This window comes from Mustela nivalis (genome assembly GCF_964662115.1).
Source record: "Mustela nivalis genome assembly, chromosome: 4".
Lineage (NCBI taxonomy): Eukaryota > Metazoa > Chordata > Mammalia > Carnivora > Mustelidae > Mustela > Mustela nivalis.
In genome coordinates, this window is record NC_139023.1 from 95,060,969 (window position 1) to 95,078,681 (window position 17,713).

At 39.2% G+C, this 17,713-nt stretch overlaps 1 protein-coding gene across 50 annotated transcripts in view; it reads right to left on the bottom strand.

Annotated features, from left to right (window-relative positions):
* The window catches only part of ANK2 (ankyrin 2), a 661,731-nt gene that overhangs the window by 21,094 nt on the left and 622,924 nt on the right, over window positions 1-17,713 (bottom strand). For 25 of the 50 annotated variants that reach the window (XM_082727928.1, XM_082727940.1, XM_082727918.1 and 22 more), the window contains 5 exons: window positions 17,443-17,671; window positions 16,524-16,649; window positions 13,886-14,008; window positions 11,706-11,738; window positions 9,689-9,710 (listed from right to left, as the gene is read on the bottom strand). In XM_082727928.1, the coding sequence (XP_082584054.1) occupies window positions 9,689-9,710; window positions 11,706-11,738; window positions 13,886-14,008; window positions 16,524-16,649; window positions 17,443-17,671 (533 nt within the window). Of the gene's footprint in view, window positions 1-456; window positions 6,715-9,688; window positions 9,711-11,705; window positions 11,739-13,885; window positions 14,009-16,523; window positions 16,650-17,442; window positions 17,672-17,713 lie in introns of all 50 variants that reach the window. The other 25 variants (XM_082727947.1, XM_082727904.1, XM_082727901.1 and 22 more) reach the window with 3 other exon arrangements.

Sequence of the window (17,713 nt, forward strand, 5' to 3'; positions counted from 1 at the left end):
TTACAAATTTATTAAGTTGAGTACAAATTATTTTGAAATACTTAAGGGTAAGAAGAAAAAGCTATGAATCCTTACCATATGAAACAAAGCCCAACATATTCATTTGCAAAAGTGAAAGTGCCTAATTTGAGGCTAAGCCTGGGATTCCAGAACAACAAAACTCAAAGCTTGCATGGCCTGACGTGCAGCGGCTCGAGAAAGGCAAGATCACCATTGCCTGTTTATTATGTTTATGTTTTCCATAAGCATTCTCATTACTCAATCTTGAGATTGTTTTCATAGACAAGAGTACACAGAGAAAGCACGAAACACAAAGGGCTTACACAAACACAGTAACCACTACAGAAAGCTTAAAGAAAATGAGACACAAATCACCAAATAAAAGATATACAAAAAAAAAACTATATCAAATTTATGACATGCGTAGCACAGGGAATCCCAGTGGCTGGCAAATACCTTCAGCATGGTCATGGCCATTTTCATCAGGGATGCGTTCAATCAGAGTCTCAATGGACTCATCCCAAATAGGCCTTGTGTCAAAGATGTCCTCAGGAATTGAATGCTCGGTCTCAACAGGTGGCAGATTTTCAATTACTGAAACTTCCAGGGCACTACTACTTTCATCATCAGAAACTAATTCTTGCTCCCTTTCTGACTGTGTAAGTCTATCCACTAACTTGGAAGCCTCATCACTAATCTCCTCAAAGAATTCTATGGAGTTCCTGTAAAGGTCAAAGAAATGCTCCTTACTTTCTTTCATAGGGCTCACAGCCCCCTTGCAGGAAGATGTGTTGCTTTTGCTCTTAACTGGCAATCGGGATGTAAATATCTTTGGTCTGGTGGCCCCCTCTTCTGATTCTAACTCCAGCTCCTCTGCCCTCTCTCTGTTCTCTGTTTCTGTCTCAGTGTAACTTGTAGTTTTTACTAGACATTTGGTCTCTGAGTCCAAAGCACTGGCATCAGATTCAGATTTGCTTCTACTATCTGGTGTTCTGCTTGTCATGTCCTGACCCTGAGGAGCCACTGTTTTCTGGAGAGAGGAATCTAGATGTGAAAGCTGCTGCTCTACTCTTTGGACAGGTGCCTTCACGGGGATTTTAGACTTTGGTTTTGTTTCATCCTCTTTACTTTCCTCATCCAGGCTGGGTAAAAAATCCTCAGAAAGGGAACTCTCATTCTCCACAGATGGAGGTGCTGGGGTTGATGTGGGTGTAGTCCTTACAGGAATTTTGGATTTGTTTTCAGTAGAAGGCACATTCTCCATGGGTGCAGTAGGGATTTCAATTACTGATTTCTGTTCCTCTGGGGAAGAATCAGGAGAATCATCATCCCGATCTGAATGCAAGGACCTGGTAACTGTGGAAAAATCTAACTGAACGTGTACAACTGGTTCAGGGGAGTCAGGGCAAGATGGCTTTTTCACACTAGACTTAGGAGGCATGTCACCCATCTGTGTGGTGGGAAGGTCCTCAGCACCTTCAGAAGGAGCCTCTTCTGTTGATGTTTCAGTGGAGGTTGAATTCCCCATGTGGGTGTTGAGTTGAGCATCTGAAGCAGACTTTTCCTCTACTTCCTCACTCAGGTCATCTGGAAGTAAGTCTGCTTCATCACTCATTGTTTCTTTTGATTCTGAGAGAGCTAGTGACTCAGCTGATGTCTCCCGCTGTGGGAGCTCAGCCCCAGGACTCCCTTCCCTCATGTCTTCAGAGAGAGTCTCTTCCCTGGATTCTTGCCCAATTTGGAAAAAGTGAAAACTTTCATCGGCATAGGACCTTTTGGTCATGTCAATGGCGCCACTTCGGGTCATCTCAAACAATTTTCCTTCCTGAAAGAGAAATGGGTTTTGCTCACTGGTCGGAGTCCCCTCTTCAGTTGGGGTCCTTGCAGGAGTGGTGTCAGGGGTGGTACCCTGTGATTGTCTGTCTACCATCAAACCAAATATCTTTTGTTCCTCCTCTTTCACTCTAGCCTCAAAGGCTTCATCATCCTCACGGATTTCACTCCAGGAATCAGAATCCACGTCTGTTTTTGTGATGATGACTTTGCTGATTTGGTCAGTAACAACTGCTGATGTATTTGGTACAGAAGGCTCTAAAGATGAAGGGGCTTGATCTGATCGCTGTTCCCACAAGGTGCTTTCTTGTTTGGATTCTTCTTCCATGTTTTGGTGCTCAAAATTAGATTCTTGGATTGAAACAGTTGTACTGGAGGAGCTTATTACTACCGTGTCTTCAACAGAGGATGTGATGGTAACAGAATGCACTTCCGAAGACTGAAAACTTGTGTATCCCGCATTTGTTTGAGTTTTGCTTTCTTCACTGGAGAAAAAAGATTGGGAAGGAACATTTTCATAAGGGCTTATTATTTGAGGATCATAGATTTCATCAGGCTCAGCAGGGTCAGACACTGGAACATCCATGGACAATATATTTGTTTGAGTAGTAATTGATGAGTCTTGCATGGAAAAGTCATTCGGTAAGCTCTCAAAAGCTTGGTCAGTTTTGATATCCTCTATTTTTGTAGCAGGAGATAGAAAGGATATGTCTTCATCTAATTGTTGTCCTTCAGATGCTGGACAGTGAGGCAAGGAGGAGGACAAAGACGAAGAGCTTTCACTGGGGCAATCTACTTGTAGAGATGCCACTTGAGAAGCATCAAGCTCTTCTCCTTCTGTGTCTTTTTCATCAGTGTCTTGCAGAGGTATTGATTCCTCATGGATAGCTAGCTGCTCATTGATATCCTCCCTAGGGGAGCTGTAGAGACCTGAAGATACGGGAGTGACTGGGCTGCTAGGACTCCTGGTCTCACACCCATGGCCCTCACAGACTTCTGGTTGATCAGCATCTCTGTTCAGATCATCATAAGACCTATCTGGGCCATTAGTAGAAATACTATGACTCTCTTCAGGTACATGGGATTCACAGTCTTTTTCTTCTTCTGATTTACCACACTCTTCCTGAGTATCCTCATTCATTTTGAAAGTGTATTGTTTGGAAACAATGGGTTGAAACTGTACTTCTTCAGGACTGGAATTGGAGTCTACACTGGATGGAAGTGGAGAAGGAGGTTGTACTCGAATAACTGGCTCTGGTAAGAGGCCTGTGTCACCACCGTTTTTCAGCTGTGCCAACTCAGGTTCACTCTCAGAGGAGGAAGAAGCTTTTCTGCTCTCTGATGTTACTACCACAGGGACATCACTTTCATCCTCTACAGTTGCCATATGTTTTGGTTCATCCACATCTGCTGAACAGTCAGCATCTGGGTCAGAGGATGAAGAAGATTCTTCTTGCTTGGGTTCTTTCTTGTAGTCCCTTTTCTGCTTTGCTTCTTGTTCAAGTTCGTCAAACGTTTTGATTTTGGTTACCATTTTAAACATTTCCTCTTCAGGTGTGAATCTCTTTTTGTCCCCATTTTCCAAGTCATCCTCCTCTGCACATTCATGAATTACAGCTGGCTTGGGTGTGCTTGCATCTGTGGCTTTGGGTGTGACCTCATAGCTAATTTCTTCCGAGCTGGGAGTGTCTGGAGAGAGGGGGCTCTTCCCAGAGCTCTCTACCAGTGACGTCTGCTCAAGACTGTCATCCTCGGCACTGCCGTCTGGGTCTCGGAGCAGCCGGGACCGCACAGAGGCCACCTCTGTAAAGAGTTCTGTTTTGGCTACGGCTGCAGGAAGAGGGAAGTGACTTGGGAGAACTCCAGCCTTCGTCTTTGGTTCTACCGGGCTGCTTTCTAGAGAGTCGCGGCAAGGGGATTCTTTCAGAGGACTCGGCTCCAGAGAATCCGGAGTTTTGTGTGAGGAGTTATCCTCCAGCACAGGGCTGGCTTCCAGGGAGTCTCTGTGGCTCACTGCAAATGATTCATCGGCACCAGGGCTGAGGACCTCACTGTCTCGGCTGGGGAGTGCAAGTTCTAACCCTTGGGGACTTCTGGCAACTCCCTGGGTCTTTGATTCAGTTCCTGTGCCTGTGTTTACAAAAGCATCAGGCAGTGGAGAGGCCTTTGTCTCATCTGAGGGCTCAGTGGTTGTGGATTTCTGAGCTTCAGAATCAGTGTGCGTCTTGTGGGCAGAACCAACATTCGTAAGTTGACCCTCATCAGAGGATGCTTCCTCAGTCACTCCTTTGGGTGTTTCTTTTGCTACTAACACACTACAGCTACCAAGGGAATCATCTTCTTGTCTAGGACATGTGTCTTTGGAAGGGTCTGGGGTGGCCTCCTTCAGTGAACACTCAGCTGAGGGCTCTGTGCCTTCAGCGACCACAGCACCTTGTTCTTCAGAACCATCAGTGACGTCTTTGATTGAGGGATGGTCTTTTTCCGAAAGAGCTGCTGATGGTGTTTCTAACTTGGTTGTTTCACTTCTTTCCCCAATTTGCTCCTCACTTTTCTTTGGTGAGAAAGAAAGGCTTTCTGGGCTTGTCTCAGGGGTCTCTGCGAGGCCCTCGTGCTTATAGCTTTCTTCTGAACTAATCTGAGGGGTCCCTTCCATCAGGCTGCCACACGGAGAACCTGCCACTCCCTCAGGCTTAAGGCTCTCAGAACTGCCATCCAAAGCACCACTTTGTAAAGACAGAGCTGGAAGAAATTCATCTTTCATGTAATCTAGTGGAAATGTCGTGTTGAAAGGACTAGTGAGTACCTGATCTAAGTGAAGCTGTGCTTCTTCTGTCTCCTCAGTCCTTCGGAATTGTTGGTATTTGTCATTGTCTTCCAATTCTTGCTTAATGACGTCAGAAAAGTCAGTGGAAGTTTTCCTATCTGGGCTGATCTGGAGGTCCATGTCTCCCTGGTCATCAGTCAGCTTTTCTTTGGGAACGTTACTCTCTTTATGGCTTTCTTCTTCTGGTGCTGACTGAACAGGTTCAGGTGTTTTGTGGCTAAGGGCTTTCTCCTTCTCTACAACTAGATCTTCTCTCTTAAACCCTACGGAGGAAGCACGGACTGCTCTCTTGGATTCGGAAACTCCTGTTACTACAAATCTCTGGCCTCGTTTGATTGTCTGACTCTCTGTTTTCTGTGTTTCTCTGTGGTTTAGCACCTGCCCCTTTTCTTTTTCTACCCGAGCTTTGCCTTTCTCTTGTGGCTGCTTTTGCTTCACTGATTTGTGCTCAAACAGTCCAGTCTTGTGTTTAGAGGGGTCCTGACCTGACTGGAAAGCTTTCATCAACTCCCGAACAGACATTGTCTCCTCGATTCGTTCTGTTTTTGAGGTGGGGGAGACAGGTGGTTGCTTTTCTGTTTTCCCAGAAGGCGACACAGGCAAGTGTTTCTCAGTTTTCCCGGAGGTTGATACAGGTGGATGCTTTTCCATTCGTCCAGCTGGTGACACAGGCAAGCGCTTTTCTGTTCTCCCAGGTGATACTGGTGCATGTTTCTCCATTCTCCCAGAGGGCGAAATAGGTGGGCGTTTGTCCATTTTACCTGAAGGTGAAACAGGTGGGTGTCTTTCTGTTTTTGTAGATGACACAGGGGAGTGCCTTTCAGTTTTTGTCGAGGGTGACACAGGCAAGTGCTTCTCGGTTTTATTTGAAGACACAGGGGAGTGCCTTTCAGTTTTTGCAGAGGGTGACACAGGTGAGTGTTTCTCAGCTTTACTTGATGGTGATACCGGAGGGTGCTTCTCAGTTTTTGTAGAGGAGGAAAGAGAAGAGTGTCTTTCTGTTTTAGAGGAGGGTGATGCCGGTGTGTGCCTCTCTGACTTCAGAGAGGGTGATGCAGCTGGATGTGTCCTGTGGGTTATCTTTTTTGGCACATCCTCTTTGCCTTTGACTCTGACAGGCAACTTGCTTCGACCTTTTTGTTCATCTTCCACTCGTTTCTGAAGGGCCTTTACTTTGTCCTTTATGGAACCAATGGGAGTCTCTTCTATCAAAGGTGAAGTGGCCTTTACAGTGGGGAGGGGTTCAGGGGCTAAACCTGCATCTTCATCTAATGACTCTTCTGAACTACATTTTTTAAGTTCACTTTTTTCTGCACTACCTTGTACACTTTCCTCTTTTTGTTTCTGTTTTTCTTTTAATTTCCTTCTCACTGGCTTCTTTATTCCCAGGCTTGGTTTGTGCTGTTTCTGGGCACTCTGCGTGTCATGTGGGGGTGCATCTTTCCTTTCATTTTCAGAGCTCCTGCCAGTAGCCAGAGCGTCACGTTTCTCCCCTGCTATCCCTTGAACTGTCTGTGGTGGCTTTTCATGAGGAGACACATAGGAATTTAGATCCTCAGTAAGGTAGTTCACTAGCCCCGTTGAGTCTTTCTCTGCTTTGATGTTGCGCTCTTTATCTATTCTAACTTCTACGCATGGGTGTTCGGTGATTTCTAAAGGTGCTTTTTGCTTAGCCTCCTCTATTTCCTCATCACTGACAATCACCCACTCCTCTTCCTCTAATTCTCTCTCCGACTGAGACCTCGGCACACTGCCTTCATCTCTGGCGCAGGTTCCACTTCTCAGGATTTCATTCACTTTCTCTAAGTCCTCTTTAACTCTTTCAACAATTTCAAAAGGCTCTCCTGGCTCTTCCTCAGCAGCCTTCACCAGCTCCTTCACTTTGATAGAACCTGCCCTATCAGATACATCTGTGGTCAAGATGGCGGTCATTTTGATCAAATCTTGTTTCATCTCAGAAACTTCAGAGAGCAAGTCCGGACTGGCTAGGACAGGAACTTCATTAACCAGGTGACTTTTCAGGACAGATGTTTCTGTAGATTCTGTCTCATCATCTTTGATGTGAATGAAAAACATTGAAAGTAAAATGGAAATCAAAAAAATATATTGGCAAATGTAATCAGGACTGAAACGACACAGTGTCTTTTCCTGTTGTGGCGGGAGGGACAACAGAATGGGCCGGGAATGGTGGATCCACAAGGTCTCAGGATACAAAAGCAAAGCAAGGCTAACGGAAAAATTAAAAAAAAAAAAAAAAAAAACTGAAAAGGAAAAATGAGCAGGAAATAACTTGCTTAATTTTCTCACTCATAGCACATCCACACATACAACAAAGCTATAACAAACAGCCACGACAGACAGACAGACACACACACACACACCATCACAGATCAAAACAAAGAACGAACGCAGTGAAATTACACAGAAATATCTCAAGATTGTTCAGATGTTACAGATCAATGTTGAAAAAAATATAAACATGGGGAAAAAAAAGGAAAAAAGCATTAGAAATTGCAGAAAGTTGATTTCCTCTAGGAGAAAGCCAGTAGTAGCAAACTCAGAATGCCTCCTAATGATGTATATATGTTTTTTAATCATATGAAAATCCAGAATTCAGTGTTTTGTTCTGCCAATATACAATGACTATATAAAAGATGTCTGAATCAGCTGCAAACCGGCATTTCATCTAAGGAAAATTCACACCTAACAATGAAACGAATGGTCTTGTGCTAAGAGGCATGGTCCTTTCCTTGGAGCAACCTCCTGGTTTAGACACATAAAGGACAGACCAAGGAGGGAAATAAAGGAAAGGAAAGAAGAAAACAACAAAACAACAAATGTGATTAAACTTATATGTGAGTCCAAAGTTAAAATGTGATGCATGGCAATCCAAATCAGAGACAGTCACACGGGACACACGCACAGTTTATGTAAGCCAAGTTATTTCCATGCAAAGCAAAGGTGGAAGGAAACTGGTGGGAGCGGTGGCTTTGCTGAAATGCACGGGCAGGAGGATGGTTAAGAAATTAGAACAATATGGAAACATTACTGTGGTGAAGCGTATTCCTTTCCCTACAAGTCTGTACATCAGTGCTGAATGCGGTAGTATATCTGAAGGACAGGTAGTAGGGACCTGCACCCACTCAAAGCAAAAAGGAGAAGTTGGTCAAACTCTTTTAGGATTTGCTCTTGAAAAGACTTAGGAAAGAGTTCCTTCACTAGAGCCCTTCTTTATGGATTATTTTATACCTAGATGAAGATTATTTAAGGATTATCTTTAAACTAAAAAAATGCATCTAAATTTAAACTTTAAAAAATACTCACAACACTTAGGAGTCATTTAGGAGAATCTGTGGCATTATAGCAATATTGTAGCTTTCCCCCTTTTCTTTTTTAAGTAACTGAGCCAGCGGGATGTATTAAACTTGAATTTCTACTAGTTAGTGTTCAAGAGACAAAGGAAAGGGCCATTTAAATAGACATAGTAGTCCTGAAGAAGAAAATGGGATAATAAAATATCTTTTTTTAAAAAAGGATTTAATTAAAGCAACAATAGTGTCACTTTTTTAACAACTAAGAGTCTTCTCTTGAGAGAATCGGTATTTGTTGAGAAGATATACTCTGTGACTATGCATATATATATTAAAATAATTTATATTAATGCAAATTTGTTCAAGTACAAGCCAAAGGAAAACATCCAGAACCTCAAATAATCTAGTCCTGAATGACGATTTAACATAAGAGCAAAGAAACTCTCAATTAAAAGCATTCTGGGGGTGCCTGAGTGCCTCAGTCCATTGAGAGGCTGCCTTCTGCTTCAGGTAATGATCCTGGAGTCCTGGGATCAAGCCCTGCCTTCGAATCCCTGCTAAGCAGAGAGTCTGCTTCTCCCTCTGTCCTTCAGCCCCTGCTCCTGCTCTCTCTTAAATAAATAAATCTTCAAAAAAAAAAAAAAAGCATCCTAATAACTTACATTGTACTAGGTCTTCAAAACGAACAAACAAAAAAAGTCCCAGATCATTGCATAGGGCCAGATGACCATATTAAATGTGCTTCTAAGTTTTCTCCTTTTGGGAATAGCAACCTGAAATTCAGTGAATCAAAATGAACTTTTAAGTGAATAAAAAAATAAAAATTTGTATTTTTTTTCCTAAACTCTTTGGGGGCATAGAAGCAAGAAAGAAACCTGAAAATTTTAACTTCTTCCACACAAGAAACCAATCACCAGAAATAGGTCCCAAAACTAAAATGTTAATTAATTATTACAAACCCAAAATGAGTTCTAATAGCTCCCTTAAGGTCTGTAAAAACCAGTTCTCTCTGTACTAAAATATGTTTGGGATTTGCATCATTATTTAAAATTAGCCCTATAATGGTACAGTGTTGCGATTAGTAATTTCATCCAGGAGGTTTTGATTTTTGCATTCTTGTTTTTTTTTTTGTTTTTGTTTTTGTTTTCCAGAAAGTTTCACAGAAGTCTGTTAGACCTCAGCCCTAAAGAAGTCCGTTACACTTCACCACAGTAACAGGTGCGAGGTGGTGGGGTGGGGGAGGCTGAGCTGTAGCTGAGAACTACTGAGACAGTATCACTTTCACAGGTGTAGCCTATAAAAATAATGAGAGCTCTCCCGAAGTCAATGTTCCTTAATATAAAAAGTGATACTGTCATGTCAGTGCTTAAAAAAAAAAGTGAGATGACAATGTTATGCTAACAAAAGGACAAAAACGGTAGGGTGGGTTTCTAAACAAGCGTAACAGCAATAGCAGGGGTAACAGGGGTATCAAAAGAAAGTGAATGCTTAGATGAATAATCATTGCATTTTACTGCTAATTAGCTCACAAATTAGATATTTTTTTGTAATTTAACTGGCCAAGCTGCTTCTCTAAATATACATTAATGATTAATAAGGACAATATAAAAATATAATTATTATAGTGGTTAGTAATGGCATCTAGCTGCATTTTAATTCATGCTTCTCTTTAGTGTAGCCAGCTTTCAAACAAACTCAATTTTATTTAAAATCTTACTTTTTTCTGATGTCATATCGATCTGAAAGAAAACATACATAAATTGAATGGTTACAAACTGCATCTGGTTTCCCCCTGATGTGCAAATAAGCTCCTATTCATGACCACACCCATGGGGAGATAACAGAAGCTAGAGGTCAAAGTAATTTGCTACAGTTCTTCCTGAGAGTCTCCTTGATTCTCATCCTAACTTTGAAAAAACAAATCTCCTTTCTAGACTTTATAGGTGGAAAGCTTTTTTAAATATGTTATTTCCAGCAAGATAGGATCGAGGGTGCGTTTAATGTTAGAAATACATGTGTATGAGGGAAAAGGCCAGGAAAAGAGTGAGGGGGTGGGGGGCGGTTCAACAGTGTCAATTTAGTTGAGAAAAAGGCAGAAAGAACGAACAGCATGCCAGGGTAATACATTCTACAGGAGTTTCATTGTCATTAATTACAAGCCAAGAATCCAAATCCTGAAAAGAATACCAACTGGATCTATTGTCCTGCACAACTCCTGAAAAGTCCTCAATAGAACAATCATAAACCTAATGCAAGAAACTCACTTAAATATATATAGCAAAAAATGGTTTTATGATTACACTGCTTTTCTCAGAAGGTGTGTAGGTACCATTTTGAACAGGTTTGGTAAGGGGGTCACCAACTGCAGAGAGGAAACAGTATGTGAGACAAGGAGTGGCTGGACAATAGAGGGAAAGGATGACATCTATCCTGTCACGATACTGCATATATAGTTACATACAGCAGGACAATGAGGCTATCGTCTCCCCTTGTCCTGCTCTGCTGCCAGGGCAGGAGTCAAAAGTCAATTCAGGGCAATTATCTGCCCTGTATTGTGTATATGTATATGTATATATATATGTATATGTATATATATATATATATATGTATATGTATATTTTCTAAAAGGGCCTCACATTTTAAACTGGTGGGTACAAGGGTACCTATTTTTCTTTATATGTTTTTGTATTCCAAATCCATCAGAATAACACTAAAAATAGAATACAAGTACATTTGAAAATCTTTACGTGCAACTAGTAACAACTGCATTTGTCTATCTTAGAAACAGGAACCAATATGTACATAGGAAAGTAGACTGAATTTCCTATCATTTCTATGATGATGTTTGGGCATTCACATCTTTATACGGGAAACAAACACAAATGTGCCTGAACTATCATAGAGGTCTTATTCAAATGGTTCTTTCTTCAAGGCAACCTCTTGAAGACTCACTTTTTTCATCTATTATAAGACAGCACAGAACTCACAGGGCAATTTTGAGGATCAGTGTTAATGAGGTACATGGAACACTTAATAAAGAGTCTACCTTCGAAGAAGTGCTCATTATTAATAGAGTTCCACATTATAATATTACAGTCTAATGGTTGAACTGCACACTCCTTAAAGTTTTTAGTCTCAGTGGTTCTCAGACGTTTTGGTCTTAAGACTGCTTTACACTCCTAAAAATTACTGAGGACCTTGAAGAACTTTTATGTTTCATATATACAAGTAAATTTCCATTTTATACATTAACACTGAGAAAATGCTAGAACCCAAATGCACATAAGGACACACTCCAGAGTCAGGGTGATCATGTCATCATGTCAATGTAGCCTCTGGAAAACTCCTCTATAGCTTGTGGAGACATGGGAGGCAAAAAATAAATAAATAAATAAATAATGTCTTAGTAATATTAGGGGAAAAAGAAAAGTTTTGACCTCCAGGTATCACCAAACCAACCTCTGAGAACTGAAATAATAGCTTGGCCTTCAGGAGTCAGTAGAGAAACATAAATTACTGCACAGAGACAGGGTAACAATTTACAGGGAAAGATTTACTATTGTTGAATTCAATCCAAGAGATGAGAAAACTGAGGCTCAAAGAGGTTAACTAAAACTTTGACCCTTCAGTTACTAAAACTGTATAACCCTTCTAAGAACACAGGTTAACTACGTGCTCTTATTAGCGGTTATAGCAAATACAGCCATCAACAAGGGACAATGTCATACAATTACCTCTTCTTCCTGTTCTTGATCTGACTCTGATTCCTTGCAGCCCCAAGATGCCATGCAAGATGGGAAAAAGAGAGCAGGAAGAGTAGAGAGTATTTAGAAGAGAAGATTAAATACACTGCCAACAAACATCAACAGGCAAGCATATAGTCAGCATACTCTTGTTTTTTCTTCTGACAGTTTATAGAAGACAGGCACAAAAATTTAAAAGGATTGATTTAAATATGGAAGTCTGTAGATTCAAGAAGCAAAAAACCCAAAATCATAAGTACACTAATTTATTAGGCAAAATAACTAAAATTACAAATACACTTATTTCAGATACTAGTTTACTAGGGCCTTAAAGCTTGCTAGCTAATGGATTTGATGCGTATGTCTGGAGAAATGGCGATGGTATATACCAGTCATTATAGATATTGGCTGAAAATGTTAAAGGTCACAAATAAGCATATGGTGAAAATATTTCCAATACACAGGCAATATTTAGGAGTTCTATTATAATAAAGAACTACTCAATTCTAAAGTTTATCTGAAGTGTATACAATGTTTGGCATTGTTTTCCTTTTTGTTTTGAGTTACGAACTGGAAAGTTGTCCTGGACCATCATGGCATTAATGATATGTTTCAACTTAGAAATACAGTGTAATAATAAAGTCAATGCTTTTATAGAACACTGAAAGTTCACTGAGACCAGAGACAAAGCTCATTCATCTGTATATGTCACTCAGGTGGGCTGCCTACAGTATATATTTTGTTGTGCTTCTTATCAGGCATTCCTCTTTGGTGACTCACAAATCTACAAACCCCAAAGTACATTTTCCATCACTGGAGTGAAATGAGATTATCTTCAATTGGGTGGATATACCTATTGCTGTATTCTAATTACTGGAGTAACACGTATGTTTACATCTACAGATAATATTTTATTTTTATCATACAAAGAGAATCTGCAATGTTAAACCATGATGCTATGAGGTTTTCTCTGTGTGTCTGATCTCTATTTACAAGAATAATTGGTTAGGAAAAATAGACCATAGTGGGTAAAAAGAAGTGTCGAACATGCTTTCTTTTGTGGAGTCAAGATTTAGGGTTTTAAATAGATTTCTACATCTCCTCCAGGTCTTACCTGCCATTACTTGTCCCCCTCCCCAACCTCTAGTAGACACACTGACAACCACTACAGCCCCCTACAGACCACCATGGCGGGGTCCCATTGAAAAGATATTTGTTAAAATTTTTTTAAGTAATAAAAATTAAGTTATCCCCAGCATTTAATTCGTTCAGTTGTTGTCTTCAACTTCATCAGAGTAAGCTAGGAATTCTGTAATGGTGAGCAGTCTGAATAGAAAGTAATATCTGTTAAAAGAGAATTTGGGTCAGGAATTGATGAATTGTTCCTTTTCAACAAGGAACCTATCTCTTGTAACATGGGAGCATTTTGTACATTAATCATGTTAAAAATAGTTGAAAAATTAGTTTGATACCCCCAAATATTATGGATTACAAGATGAACAAGTATTTATTTCAGCAATAAGATTAAAAACTCATGAGGTTGCTCTGAATTTAATAATATATAATCTACCCGTGAACTGGCAGTGAACAGAAGCTAATGGACTCATAATACGTTGCTAGGGCCAAATGGACTAGTATCATCCCAGAAGGGCACATAAAAACAATGAAGACAAAGCCAATTTATTTTTAAAAATTAGTCCCAAATCTTAAATTCATATTTTCTCTTTCATAGCCAATATGTATGTATAAAAAAATTTCCATCAGAGCAAATTTAATGCAAAATAAAGGAGAGCTACTTTTTGTCCTTACTTAAATGGAAAATCAAAAATTTGACAGGGAATCAAAAATGATTGCTCTAGGGCGCCTGGGTGGCTCAGTGGGTTAAAGCCTCTGCCTTCGGCTCAGGTCATGATCTCAGGGTCCTGAGATCGAGCCCCACATCGGGCTCTCTGCTCAGCAGGGAACCTGCTTCCCCCCTCTTTCTGCCTGCTGCTCTGCCTGCTTGTGATCTCTCCCTCTGTCTGTAAAATAAACAAAATCTTTGAAAAAAAAAGAAAAAAAAATGATTGCTCTACATGCTTGCATTCAGTGCTTTTGTTTGACTTATTTTAAAGGATTTGAAAATTAAATCCTATAGAGACTGAATTGCACTACAACAGATTTGACAATACCTTTGTATAAATTGGCAGGGTGATGTTTAAGTTGCAAATAGCTTGATGCACCAGGCCTCTTGTGGATTTTGGCTCTTTCATAAATGATAGTCGCCCGCAAGGTTCCTGAGTCGTGTCGCGTACCTTGAACAACAAAGGCATGTGTACTTCACCCACATATGATATATGCTATTTATTTTAATTAGATGATACTCAAAAGAATGAGGAAAAAATAAATTTATTTGATAATGCCAAACATTTGGAGTTGTTCCTTTCTCTATTTCTATATTCATTTAGAATTATTTTTGAAAGAATCATTCAGCTTTTAAAAAATTGTGGTAAAAGACATAGACCATAAAATTTATCATTTCCATTTTTACACTTAGCATTTTTAAGTGTTCAATTTAGGGGCATTAAGCACATTTACAAACTTGTGCAATCATCAAATCTTTACTATGCAGAATTTGTCATCATCACAAACACAAACTCTGTACCTATTAAATGACAGCTCCCCACACTTCTCTTCTGCCACCCTGAGTCACCTCTATTCTACTTTCTGTCTCTAAATCTGCCTCTTCCAGGTACCCTGAATGGATAGAGTTATACAATGTTTCTTCCTCTTGAGTCTGGATTATTTTACTTAGCATAAGATTTTCAAGCTTTAACCTGTTGCAATATATATCAGAATTTCATTCTTTAAAAGAATTGTGTTAAAATAGATGTAACATAAAACTGATCATTTCCACCATTTTTACATGCACAGTGCAGTAGCAATAAGTACATTCACACTGTTGTACAACCATCACCTCCATTCATCTTCGGAACTTCCTCATCTTCACAAACTGAAACTCTGTTTCCATTAAACAAGAATTTTCCATTCCTCCCTTCCCTCAACCCCTGGCAACCACCCTTCAATTTTCTGACTCTAGGCTTTTGACCTCTCTAGGCACCATATAAGTGGAAACAGAGTATGTCTTTTGTGTTTGTTAATTTCACTTAGCATATATCCTTAAGGCTCATTCCAGTTACATCATGTATCAAAATGTTCTTTGTTAAGGCTCAATAATGGTCCATTATTATTATGTACCTATAGACCATATTTTAACCATTCACCTGTCAATGGATATTTATGATGTTTCCACCTTTTGGCTACTGTGAATAATGCTCTTATGAACACTGGGATGCCAAGTAACTGTTCGAGTCCCTACTTTCAGTTCCTTTGGGTATCTACCTAGAAGTGGAACTGCTGGATCATATTCTTACCTAGGTTTAAATTTTTGAGGAATCATCATACTGTTTTCCACAGTGGCTGCATCATTTTGTATTCCTACCAGCAATGATCGGGGTCCCAATTTCTCCACATCCTTGTCAACATGTATTTACCATTTCATTTTATTTCATTTATAGATTTATTTTTTAACAACCGCCATCCTAATGGGTACAAAGTATCTCATTTGTGATTTGAATCTGAATTGCCTTAAATTTGAATTTCCTTGAGCATCTTTTCATATGCTTATTGGTCATCTGTTTGCCTTCTTTGGAGAAATGTCTAAGTCCTTTGCTCATTTCTGTATTTGGTTGTTTATAGAATGACTTTTGCACATCAACAATATCAAGTATTAGCTTAATAATTGAGCCATTTGAGTTAAATGGATCCTTTGCCCCTCAGCAGCTGTAGTTTAATGTGGTGATTTCTAAGAGCCTTTCTTTAATCATGTAAAACAATCAAACCAGAAATGGCACAACAAAGGACTCAATAGAGATCTTGGGAAAGCTTCACAGACTAACAATTTTAAAGAGATTTACTGACATATCCTTGGAAAATCATAAGGGATTAAAACGAGTCATTGCTAACAAACTAACAAACTAGAGTCATTGCAGTAAAAAACTGTTGGAAACCAGCCTCCATCTTGTGAGAGTTGAGCATTAGGACTTTCAGATCAGTGAAATAAACTGTGAGAAGCAAGGGAAAAAAATGAAGAGCTGGAGAAATAGAGTACAGTATTATTACTTCCTTTGCATTTTGCCATCACACATTTTTGTCCCTTTTTATAACTGGACTCTGGAATGAAATATGTATATATCGCTGCCAAACTCCTAACTTGGATTAATATTCTTAAACAGAGAAAACAAATTCATGATGTACTGAAGGGTCTCCATAAATGTTTGTTGGATGAATTTATGAAAATATATCCAGTTCACGGCTCTATCTTAGATAACCTCTTACTAGATCAAGTGAGATCCTGGGATCCTTCAGAGCTCTTATTACAAAGTACTGTCACTAAGGGATTCTTTTGGTCTCCACATGAAATTCATATGTTTTTAAAATTTAAGAATAAATATTTAAAAGAGATGATAGCAAAAAAGAAAGAGAGACTTTCTGTAAAATTTGGAAAAAATGTAGCCAGTTTTTCTAACCAATGAATTGGCTATTTGTCTTAATTCTCAGCCTTGAACATCGTCTATAAGTAAAAATTAAGCTTGAGTTTGAACTTCAAAAATAAAAATGGTTGGCTCTATAGGACTTTAAAATTTCACAGATATGGTTTTAAAAAATTACTTCAATGACTGAAAAGCAAATATTATCTCCTTCTAAAGGAAATTAAATCCTCACTTGATTTTAAGTAAAATGCATTAGAAAAGGCCATCTATATACTACCTTGACAAAGAGAGGAAGTCGGTTTTCTTTGAAGGCAAAAAAACTGAAGATATGATGTTGGCCACTCTTGGTTAATGGCACCAGGTTGCCAAAACAATCAACATAGATGGGTTTTCCTTCTAGTACCTGGTGAAAACAGACAAAAGTAACACAGGACATAAGAGCTATAATTATTACTTGTTATTTACAACAAAAAGTGGTGGTACTACTTGGTACATCAAAGTTCTTAAAATATACATACATAATCTTTAAATTGCTGACTGGCATTTTGTCTTATCTGTGACAAAGCACATGCTAATACTCTCTCTTCCTACTGGTACAGGAATCTTCAAATGCATGGTGGCATTTAAGGTTAATGTTTTCATTTCTAACACTGTTTCATGTTCCCCACCTCATCCCCCAAAACTGGCATCTCTTTGAGTCCTAAATTTAAATTTCTGATTGGGTAGTTTTTGACACTGTAATGAGTTAGGTTACTTGACCTCAATATCCAAAGGCCCACAGAAAGAAAATTCTGAAATACGAGTAAGTAATATAGAAAGCCCTGGATTTGACATATTCACATTTATACAAAGGATATGCTTCCTGACTGTTTTCTTAAGTACTAAAAATAATAAAAGCAACAAGGAAGATAAAGATACCTAAACTATTATAGTAACTTACATACTTTACCAGTAACTTATAATTTGTCCCAAGATAATTTTATGGGAATCCCTTTACCTCCTCACATACACTGTATATCCCTATATCCAAACTGGCTAAAAATGGCAGATTTTGGACCTTGACCTACTAACTGATCAAAGTGTGAACTGGTCTTTTTTTCCTTATGGCTCTATTTATTAAATACTATTTCAAATATAATCTATTAGTAAGGGCATAAACAACAGGTTAACAGAAATTATTTTTGTAAATACAGTACCTCTACATCCCTGCTTCTGGCCACCTCAGCAAAGTTTTCTTGTTGTTCTAGGGTCTTATCCACTTTATCATCAGTCATGCAGAAACATCTCAACCTGGCTTCAATGGGGTCATGTGATTTGGCAAACACGACAAATTTGGCCATATACGGTACACAGATAATTTCCCTATACACTTGTGATGCAAAGGTAACAGATTCCTGGATTTGTCGACAATCTATCAGCCAGAACCTACAAAATGGAATAAGGTCGGTTATCTGAAATTTAAAGTAC